Below are 11,090 nucleotides of genomic sequence, written 5' to 3'. Positions count from 1 at the left end.
AATTACAATCTTAATATTTAAGCACAGCATAAAGGTATGAACAGCAAAATATATGTATACTCATTGTGAAGAAGGGAAGTGTTTAAGTATTAATGCATTAAAATGTACGCTGCATTTTAATGCTGTATAACTGCAGGTGCTGCTTAACTAATATGCTATGCTGAGTAGTTCCAGATATATGCATAATGTTTTATGTGTCTTTGGACCAAAGGGTTTAGAGGGAATTGGTAAATCGTCTGTTTTAGCAGAGGTTGCTTCTACAAGATATAAACTTTGTCGTTCTTTCACCAGTGAAGATACATCCTTGTAATCTGAGCTCCCACTGCTCCATTACTGATTGCAATTGGTGATAATTGCAGGAGTCTTCTACAGGCAAAGAGAGGAGTTTTATTCTGTGGCGTCAGAGACAAAAGGAAAATGTGTTGAAATGTGCGATGTGGATTTTGGTTTTTATGTGTCTTTAGTCTGTTGTTCATGTAGGCCCCTGTACTCCATTTTTGAATGTGAAAAGACTTGATGTACAGATCTATAGTGGTAGTATAGGTGTAGTGTAGAACTGATGTGGTAAAACACTTTACAGTACTTCAATTCACAGCTTTTAAAATGTTTGAGTTTGTGTAGAAATGGGTCACCCAGATAGCTGAGATGAATCAAGGAGCTCTGTAACTCTGAAGCTTACTGAGAGACATGCCAGCTCGGATCTGCAGGCAACCCAGGAGGAGAGAGACAGTTCGAGTGTGTGTGTGTGTGTGTGTGTGTGTGTGTGTGAGAGAGAGAGAGAGAGAGAGAGAGAAAGACGGAGAGAAATAGAGGTATAGTGAGATCAAAACCGGTGCTAGATAGTGTGAAAATGAATCAAGAGACAAACAGAAAGAAACATCAAGGAAGAAGAAGAAGAAGAAGAAGAGAGAGTGTATCAGTGAGACGCACACAAGGAGGCAGAGACACAGAGCGGAAAGGGGAAAAGAGTTTTAGAAAAAGCGGGAGTGGAGTGCAGACACTGGGGAGGAATCAAAATTCAAAAGGAGAAAAAATTCCTAAAGCAGTAGAGAGAGACACGCTGAGATGCAGCAGAGTACAAAAGAAAAATGTAAGAGGGAGAGATTACGTGACAGCAGCACAGGATATAACCCAGTAAAAAAGACGTGTAAGAGCAGATTTGACTTGATATTTGTGGAAGGGGTGAACATGATCGTCTCAAGTACTCTTGTCAACCCCTCAAGCTGCTGTAGAGGAGGTAGTCAAGTGGTGGACAGTTGATGTTTGAAACAGGCGAGCTGAACTAAACTCAAGGGCTGGCTGTGCTCTGGGGATGCAATCAATTTAATGTTTGTGTGTCTGTCAGTGTTTACATTTGCTTTATCTACGCAACCGTCTCGAGTGAGCGAGTGTGCACCGCGTCCGTCTGTGAAAAAATGCACATCCATAGCGGTTCTTACAGAGCAGTTATTATACAACACACACACATAAGGTGAAAAAGAGATGAAAATGGAGAGATGGAGGTTCTCAAAAACTGAACTCAGCTAATATTTAATAACGTTTCAAAGGCGGAGCTAGCAAGGCCAAAAAACCAGCCAGGTCAATATGTCTGCACATGGTAACTTATTGCAGACATACTGGTATCACTGCTTGCTGACCGATAAGTAACAAGTAACTCAAGAACAAAAATGACCAGCTAAGTTGGAGGTAAAGAGCACTTGTTGATATTTCAACTTGTAGTAAAAAGAAAAAACTAAGGGATATATGTAGGTTATTTTAATGTAATCTGATTATGTTAAAAATGACTATTCCCAGATAAATATAAATAAATATGAATCTATCAATATTGGCCACAAAACTCCAGTATTGATCTGGTGATGAAACTGAAACGTGCATTGCTGATGCATCGCACATTACTGAGCTGTAGATTTGTACAGTGTACTGTACATATTTATTATGGGCTTAATTTTTGGCTCAGACAAAAATTGGACTTTCTATTTTATTCTAGTTGATCATTTGTTATTGTATTTTGTTCGTCTTTGAGTATTCACATTTCCTTTGTTTTATCCGGGCCACATGTCAAAGTGTCAAGAGCAAAATAGACCCAAGTGATCCATGTGTAAGAAAGAAAGATATGTCACTTTAAACAAAATGTCAAACAAATGCAATGTGTTGTGTTGTGTTATCAATCTATATCGAGATATATGGTAAATTCACATATTATTACATATTATTGACACTTGGTCTTTTCATGATAAACGACTGGTTTCCACTAAATCTATATTGAATTGAGGGTCTGAGGACAGTGGGTGTTGTATTCTGTACAGACTATATTGATATTGGACTATATACATAAAACTGACAATCACAAAGAAGAAGGGATTAAAAAAACAGAAGTAAACAAGTAAGAAGCTTTGAGATGACTAATATTTGTTTTGCACGAAATGGGCTGCAGCTCAATTCTGGGAAAAGAGAGCGAGGGAGAGAGATGAGTCAGAGATATGAGAGAGGAATATTTGATATAAGTATTGAGGCTGATGGACGGATGAAGGAATGGATGTTCAGACTGTAATGCTTTTTTCTTATTCTCTACTGTTTGTGTTCAGTGCTGCAGTTTTAGCCACGGAATCGCCACCTTTGCTGATCCTCTGATGACGGATGAGGTGGATAAGATTGTTTAGTGACTCTGAAGGACAGTATACCGCTGCAAAATAAACACACTTTTCATAAAGCACTCTAAATAACTGCATATTTGTTGCAGTGGCATCTTAAGCAACAAGGTTAATGACTGCTTGTTTAGTCCCACAGTCTGTAATGCAAAATATGAGTCATACTTGTCACCTTGAGCCACCTACACATTAAAGACCATTTGTAATAAAATATTAAATTAACATTTTAGCACTGGACCATCATCAAGGACACAAAATGCAAACGTAGGACTCACAGTGAACTAAACACAACCCATTTTCTCGGTGTGGAAACTGTAATCAAAGACAACCAATAATCAGAAACAATGGCCTGTGCAACACAGGGTTTACACTTATCTTTTGCAAGTTGTAATAATGATGGTCCAGATCCAGATTCAATGGTGTAAACCCCTTTGTACTGTTGAACCCTGTAAGTTAGGACAACTTGCACTTATTGCTGTTATTGGTCCAGGGAGTTTGGTTATTGTGGCTGATTAGAACTGAGCTCTAATCAACCAGAGTAACTGAAAATACCTACGTGGGTGTGCAAGGTCCTTTGATTGTGTAACAGGAAGTTCCATTAAGTTCCGCTACGGCGCGGGGAAGAACAGGCAGAGTGGGGAACAAAGTCGGCAGGATAATTATAAGTGGGAGGGTGAGGGTGGGCTGGGAGTGATGGGAGGCTTTCATGAGATTATCCTATAAATAGTGTGGCAAGTTTCTTTAGTCATCAATGCCAGCATGCAACTCTGGCACACAAGTGATAGAACTGTTCTAAAAATTAGCCCTGGGCTTATACCTCTGCACAAGTTAATACCATTCTCCATGAGACTTTAGGAGTTGCTGAGCAGGATTTGAGTGTGATGAAGTTAATCACTGCACTGTGGGGGGAAAAAAAAGTGATCCAAAACTCTGGCTCTGTCTTTTACTAAAAGCTTGTTTCGTTTATGCTATGGTAAATTTATCGGCCCCATGAGAGTCTATTGTGATCTGAGCTGGCTTTGGCAGACGCAAAGACAAATTGACCTTCACGTTGGATTGAGTGGAGGGTGTCTTTTTTTTTTTCTTTTTTTCTAGGGATCAGTGGGTATGCAGCACATGGCAGCGGGGTGACACGTCTCTGCTAAGCTCAGTCGGAGAGCCGAGGGGTATTTTAGGTCAATCTTTTTTCAGCCCACCTACATGTCCCTGTCTGAAATACAGCCCTGTCATGGTGTGTTTGGTTGCCAGCAGCTTCAAAGTTACTGTGTTGAAAAGCTGACATTCTAATCAAACATCATAACCTTAACAACTCTGACAAATTGCGGCTCACTGTACAGTTCTCTATAACATGACCTTTAAGAAGGGGAAAACATTTCTTCTGGGCACACAGTGGCATATTTCTCTAACTACTGGCAACAGTCAATGACAGGAATGCACCAGTGTGTTGCAAGTTTTACCGCTTTATTTCCTTGCATCACACTCATTTTGTTCCTGCAGCCGTGTCACCTGGCATGGAAGTGACACTCCACTGAGATTGTCACTCCTATTGGTGAACCAGTTGAAATGTTTCACTCTAATGGCAGGTTTCAGTCCATCAGAGGACAACAGCTTCAGATACGGTACGCAGCCAGGATTCAGAGGCTTTCTCAAGGACATATACACAGATCCAATGCCTGTCAGTTGGGCACCAGCCAGAATCCTCTGGTTGATGGGTGACTCTGTTGAGCTTTCTTGCCTTCCTTAATGGTCAACTCAACTCAGCCTCCATGTGTAAACCAGGAAAAGGGTGTTTCTCACAGTTTTGTCTCTAATGCTGAGTGACAGTGTCACAGCAGGCGGAACTCTTCACAGAACCAATTAGTCGGATCTCTTTCCAGAAGAGGTGTGATTTGAGATGACGAACTGAGATACAACCTCCCTGACTTGCACAGACACAGGAAAAGACATAAAAGCACCAACGTGGCAAGACACACAGCCATGCTAGAGACACACGGAGACTGCAACGGCAGCATCTGCTGTGCGGTGTGTGTCATCCCTGTCCTCGTCCTGTCATCCTTCTGTCACTCTTCAGCTCCTCTTCATGTTCTGCAAGGGCCCTGTGCTCCACTCAGCTCCCACACGCACCATGCTACGCAAACTGTCAAACCCATCTGATGTTGGAACAGTTACACATCCACCTACTGAGACATTTAGTCCGGATATTTAACACACAACCTTTTCTCCCCTTCTCCCCACTTGAGATGCCACCTCGGAGACTGGGACGTACAGTTTGATCATGTGGGATGGTTTTAGACCCACGAGGGCTGATGTGTGGCTTGTTGAGTTTCTTGGCTCTAATTTAAGTTGTCCTACTTCCCATCATGCCTCAGGGCTTTAGTGGAATCAGAGCCAACAATGTACTTTCTTAGATGTTGCTTTTGTAACTTCATCACTCTCGCATGGGGACGTTTTAGGAAGTTTACAGTAGCATGGTGCTGAGGTTGGTAAAGATTACACATAATTTAAAGAGTCTCCTAAAAAATATTATATACTACTTACAACCCCTTTTAGTGTTAATGTCAGTGATAGTATATGACGAAAGTCAGCCAAGTGTTTACGAGTACACCACTGCATAGATTGTTCCAGCTTAAAAAAAAGGTGCTTGAGCAGTAATGTTTGTGCTCAAAAGAACATTTATTACAGATGCAGCATTACACAAGCTTCCTGTGCCCACATGAATCCAGGTGTGCACTTTCTGATGGACATTAAGACAGCATTATAAGACAGCACTATGATAGTGGGCTAACAGTAATGCGTAGTATGACTATTTGGCACCATACAGGATTGTGTTTTGATAACTTGATGAACAGCATGGAGGAAACCAGAGCTCAAGTTGAAAAGCATCATGTGGGTTTTGCTGGTATCTAATCAGTTGAACCTATTTTGAAAATACTGTCCAGTTTTGATTTAACATTTCATGGAAAAAAAACAAAACTTTAATTTGCATCCATATAAAACATTTAAATCCCACCTTAATATCTGTCAGAGATTCTATTTGTGAGAACAGAAAAATCTCAGTTCCACAGCTTTTTCTCCATCTAGGCCACAGACAATCAGCTGAATATCAACAACTATAAACAATAAAGCAAGTTCCATGAACAATTAATGCCACTGTGATACTTTTTATATAGTACAACAAGATTGTGGTGTCATATCCATGCAAAACAGTTATTCAATACAAAACGATGGCTCTGTGCAGTGTCACTTTCCATGTATTAGGGCATTGGGCCTCCATCACAAGAGCCTGAAAATCATGCCCAATGTTTTCTTAGCCATACCCGTTTTACAACTTGAAGTGGTGTAACCACAGGAATATTAGAGATATATTAGAAATATCCCTTAACTTTCCCCTTAATTCCCAAATTGGAAGCTGCAAAAACCAGAAGACAACTTGCCAGAGGACAACTTCAGCATCCAAACATAACCTGCTCATGAGCATATGAATATTCTATGCATCAAAGTAGGGTTAGGATTAACTCTTTGGTATACACTGAGAGGCTTGTAAATACAAAGGACCACACGTTAAAAGAGCTCTTAAATGTGTCTGACTGTGTGTTTAGACCTTCTCATTCTGGGCGCTCCTGCTCAGCCTGTGAAAGCAGAGTCTGGATCAGGGTTAAGTGTCTCGATACCTAAACGTTCTTCCACTCCATTGCCTGGCAGCTCAGCTGTCGAACCTCCTCATTCTCCTCCATCTGATTTCCTCAGCTCTCGCCTCGTCTGAGAGGTTGAAACCATAAGGGGGAGGAGCTCCTCTCCTGCTGCTTTGTCCTACAAAACAAATATTATTAGATGTACATACTTTAGGCACTTAGCTGACTTGGGTGACTTTAAACATTGTATAGATTTTAGGATTCAGTGTCAATCCAGTCACCCTCCATTCATCAACACTCTCTCTCCTCTCTTACCTCCATCATTCAGACTGTTTCTGATGGCTGTCTCTAACTGCTCCTCCTCTGTCAGTCCACCTGAATAAGATGCTGAACGATTTGTGGTGTAATCTGGTGCATGCTGATGGTATCCTGAGTATCCTCCACCAGTGCCACTGTAGCCTGCACGCACGCACACACATGCACGCACGCGCACACACACACACACACACACACACACACACACACACACACACACACACACACACACACACAGAGGGTGTAAGTACAGAAATAGAAATAACATGTTAAAGGTTAAGATGGTGTATTCTACATTCTTCTTATTGTCCACAAAAAGACCAAAACCAATTTACTTAGTCGGTTGTTTTGAAAAAAGTTCACTAAAAACAGCTGGGCAGTGTAGTTTACAGTAAACAGTGCATTTGTTGGCAGCTATTTTCCTGCTCCAGTAAGTATTTACAGCAGCAGGACGGTGTTAAAAGTAAACTGTGTGTGTTCATGGTAATGAAGGAACATGTCATCCAATAAAACAATGTCTCTTACTGATTTCTTTGATGATAAGGTATATCAGGCATTAGATACAAAAATAGTACCTGTTAGTAGGATCTGCTCAGTGATGATTTTCAGCTTATACACTGTTTATACAATGACTTTCCTTGAAAACTTTGGTACCTGAAAAGCCTGAAGAGTTGTAGTTTGCACCGGGCCGGGAGTTATATCCATTCGATGTCACAATCTCTGGTGAAAATATAAACAAACAGACTATTTCAGTTCAGGAAGACGGTTGTTAAGGTGCATTTTGATTTGTGTATGGATTAATAATAAGGCACACAGATGTATTTCAAAGCCGTCTACAGTATTTGCAGTACATTCAAATCATAATAAAAATACAAAAAAATGACATTTCAAGGCTTCAGGAATTTTTTTTCAGTGAAAATATATCTTTAGACTAGGGATCAGCCGATTATCGGCCCGGCCGTAATATTCAGCATTTTCCGATTATCGGTATCGTTATGTTTTTTTTAACCGATAACTGATAACATAAAATATCTCTGAGTAAATGTGTTACTGCGTTACATTTTAAAAGTGTAACTGTGTGTAACTGTGTTACAATTAAAGAGCATTTGTAGGTTACCAGATGAATCAGTTCCCAGGTGAGAACGGCACCGAAATCAACCAATTCCAGTCAGGCTTTTTGCAGCCTGTGCATACACCTGATAATTACTAATGTACACTCAGTTGTCGGTATATTAGTAACATCTAACTAAAACTGATGCAGTGAAATACAACAGTCCGGCAGTAAATCCTCCTGCATTGAGGTTATAGTGTTCAGTTTTCATTAAAATTGTTTAAGACACTTGTTGATTTTCATTGTGGAGGATGTACTGTGTGGCGCTGTATTACATTTCTGTTATTTAGCCTACATTCATTGATATAAATAATAGAAACACCTGGACACTCTGGTGAGTGTCCTTATATAGCAGTTGTCTTGTGTTGGCACACACACACACGCACATAAATTCAGACCTGCACATCTCTTCATGATGGTCTTCAGTGGTCCAGACGTGTAGAGCAGACCCACCAGGATACCTGACAGGTGACCAACGAAAGAGGTCCTGAAGAAGCAAAACACAGATTAACGCCTAACTAATGAAACACTGCCATCTTGTGGACACTTTCATTCATAGCATCAGAGAGCACATACTATCAGGACTGCTTGAGCGGGAAGTTTCCAAAGTTCAGACACAGGCGAGAGCTCAATAAACAAATGGTTTCCCTCCCCCTGTTTGTTCTGGGCAGCACATATGTGGACCAGAGATGGCCAACGTGTGTAGGGTCAAGGAGGATTTTACTGGCTGTCTGAAGGATGTGTTGATTGTATGAGGTGGCCTGAGACCAACTTCCTTAAGTATATACATGTGAACATGTGCTGACAACATTATGTAGCTGCCTCTTATACTGGATAATTAGGGACTGGCATGAAGCAGCTGTCTCTATGAACATGATGTTGTGACTACCCTTCAGTTCAGTTCACTTTTCTCATCTGTGCTGCTGACAAATAGAGATCCTGATCAAAGACAGTACCCGAGTACCAGCACTTTTTACTACCACATTGCTCATGGACCACTGTAGTCCCTGTCACCTGCTGTTTCCTAAAGAATGTTAGAAATATCTTCTTGGTAGCAGTGTATACAGCAGGCATGTTATACTATAGCACACATATAGATATCAAGTTAAAAGTCATATCCTCTCAATCAGTCCTTTAAGCTGGGGCCATCTCACTGAAAACAGAAGCATTAACCCTGGCAGTGCTCACACCCCGATACATCCATCACACTGGTATCTCTACAGTATATCTGGGAGGTGAATCATAAATCCTGGTGAATTTATTATGCACAGTTGTGATGGGAAACTCACCCAGGTGATGTTATGTGGATCAGCACTAGCTCCACCCAGCTAGCATACTGATTCGACACAGGGATACCCATCACATTGGTCACACCTCCAGGGTGGTAGTGGTTATTGAGCACCTTCAGAGCAAACAGGACACCTAGAAACACAGTCATATTAGCAAAGTTCAATAAATAGGGGGAAAAGTTGCTATTGAAACCAGCAGTAGGTTGGGTGGTGATGACATACAATATATGTTTCTGTAAAATGCTGTTGTTCAATCCTTTTTTATGGTTTATTCCCATTTTTACCAGTAGAATCACTTTAGTCCAATCTTTCATACCAATTATACTATAAGTGACCTTAGAGTAGTGTATACCTGAGAAGCCAACAGCACAGGTCATGCTGTAGGACTGGTCCTGGGTGAGTTGTGTTAACGCTGCCTCCAACACCAGATAGACTAATCCAGTGAGCAGAGAGAAGACTGACAGCAGGTAGACGAACCAGGCTCCACCCAGCCGCTGCTCCAGCCTGATTCCTTTCCAGAGGAAGGACACCATGTTGAAATAGAGGTGCCAGTCATCCAGATGATGCAGTGGGGACAGCACAAGACGACGCCAATCATTAAACCAATATGCCTGCTGGACACTCACACAGGCCTAAGGATCGGATAGATAGTAGTACTCATATTAGTACTAATAATATCACCTTAATATAGTACAAAGCAACAGTGCATGTCATTCCTGAAAGGTGGTCCAGGTGCTGCATTACCTGCATCAGTGGAGCTGCAGGGAACATGTAAAGGTACACGTTGAGAGCCAGGACAGCCAGGGTGACAGGTGGGATGTTGTCCAGACCCACCTGAAACACCTGGGAGGCTAGGAGCAACAATCCCAGCTGGGAGGCCCTTTGTCGAGTCCGCATACTAAAAAAACAGCCTGCAGAGAGACAAATGTGAGGTTATTTTCACTTCTGCTCTACCACAAAATTTATTTTTCAAATATCTACTTTTTTAGGACAAAGATTTCTGGGCGTTCCAGAGAAACAGAAACCAGACTTTGGTGCTTCTGCTGTTGATGCTCCTCAGCTCTGAAACAGCTACTCATAAAGCCTCAGAGAAGACAAAACTTTAAAAAGCTACTTAAAAGCCACTTGTTGTCTTTGAGTTTATACTGCATTTTGTGGTTTACTCTTCTTGTTTTTATATATAATTATTCTCTGTCTTTTATTTGCCTTTTACTCTTTTCATCCCCCCGTAAAGCAGCTGTAATATTTGCCTAGTAAAGAGCTATATGAACAGTTTGCTTGCTTGGTTTCTAGAGTAGACCAAACAAAAACGATGAGTTGGATTTACTGAGAGTCCCACGCACAAGTGTTAACCTGAATATCTGTGCAGTAATCGACCTAAATCTGTAAATTTATGTCATCAGGTCAAAGTTTTGAGCAGCAGCATTAGTGGCTTCAAATAAACTTACTGTCAGTTCAGTCCTCTTCCTCGTTCTCTGGCGCTCTGGCTATTGCTAATGCTAATGCTAGCCTTAATATTAATTTTCACCCCGTTGGCAGCTCGAGTCCGCTTTTAAAGGATTTAACGCCGACAGACGAACTTAAATGTCCATTAAATAACGTCACGCCCTGGTCACAAGTCAGCAGAGTGTATTTCTACACATTTCATCATTTCTAAGTTACTAGACATTACTTGGCAACAGGTCGTGGCGTCACGTCAGCTGTCATGTGACAATAACAAAGCTACGTAGATGCCGCATGCGCAGAATGGATCTGTTTCACTCACGTCTGTCTGACTTCTGCCATCAGCTGATCAAACATCTACTGCCCTGCCAACTACCGCCGTGTTTCAGTATAATCTACTCCTGCTCCTCTACCTCTGCATTTCCTCCACCATGGCCTGTCTCTCTGCGATACATTTCCTGCAAATAACAAGCACGTTTTCATGGTTTCTGATTCGTTTACAATAATGTGAAGTGTGCTGTTCAGGTACCAAACTTTATAGTATATACACTACTACAGTTTTGTCCATTTCCATCTAAACCCCCGTCTCTACCACTGCTTGTTTTTTTCCATAGCCTATAAGTGCTTTCCAAAACAATGTCATGAGTATTTT

The 11,090-nt window shown here is 41.2% G+C and overlaps 1 protein-coding gene across 1 annotated transcript; it reads right to left on the bottom strand.

Moving 5' to 3' along the window:
* Window positions 1–5,302: 5,302 nt before the first annotated feature.
* rhbdd1 (rhomboid domain containing 1) lies at window positions 5,303–10,696 on the bottom strand. The gene is made up of 8 exons (XM_023416007.2): window positions 10,444–10,696; window positions 9,740–9,906; window positions 9,348–9,627; window positions 8,996–9,128; window positions 8,105–8,193; window positions 7,250–7,315; window positions 6,596–6,739; window positions 5,303–6,458 (listed from the first exon to the last, which is right to left on the bottom strand). Exons 2-8 carry the CDS (start codon window positions 9,890–9,892, stop codon window positions 6,352–6,354), a joined length of 972 nt encoding a protein of 323 aa, XP_023271775.1. The 5' UTR covers window positions 9,893–9,906; window positions 10,444–10,696; the 3' UTR covers window positions 5,303–6,351.
* Window positions 10,697–11,090: the final 394 nt, after the last annotated feature.

The sequence above is a fragment of the Seriola lalandi genome, unplaced genomic scaffold (genome assembly GCF_002814215.2).
Source record: "Seriola lalandi dorsalis isolate HSWRI2012SDOR001 ecotype SW California unplaced genomic scaffold, Sedor1 jcf7180002054560, whole genome shotgun sequence".
Taxonomy (NCBI): domain Eukaryota; kingdom Metazoa; phylum Chordata; class Actinopteri; order Carangiformes; family Carangidae; genus Seriola; species Seriola lalandi.
The sequence above is the reverse complement of the archived record's forward strand: the minus strand, read 5'-3'. Positions and strand labels throughout refer to the sequence as shown.

Bases quoted from the DNA above. Each gene is read 5' to 3' on its own strand.
- rhbdd1 (XM_023416007.2), bottom strand. From the start codon at position 9,892: ATGCGGACTCGACAAAGGGCCTCCCAGCTGGGATTGTTGCTCCTAGCC. The intron at 8,194-8,995 runs GTGAGTTTCCCA...TTGCTTCTTCAG, and splicing joins ATCCACATAACATCACCTGG to GACCTCTTTCGTTGGTCACC. The intron at 6,740-7,249 runs GTACCAAAGTTT...GCGTGCGTGCAG, and splicing joins CAACTCTTCAGGCTTTTCAG to GCTACAGTGGCACTGGTGGA.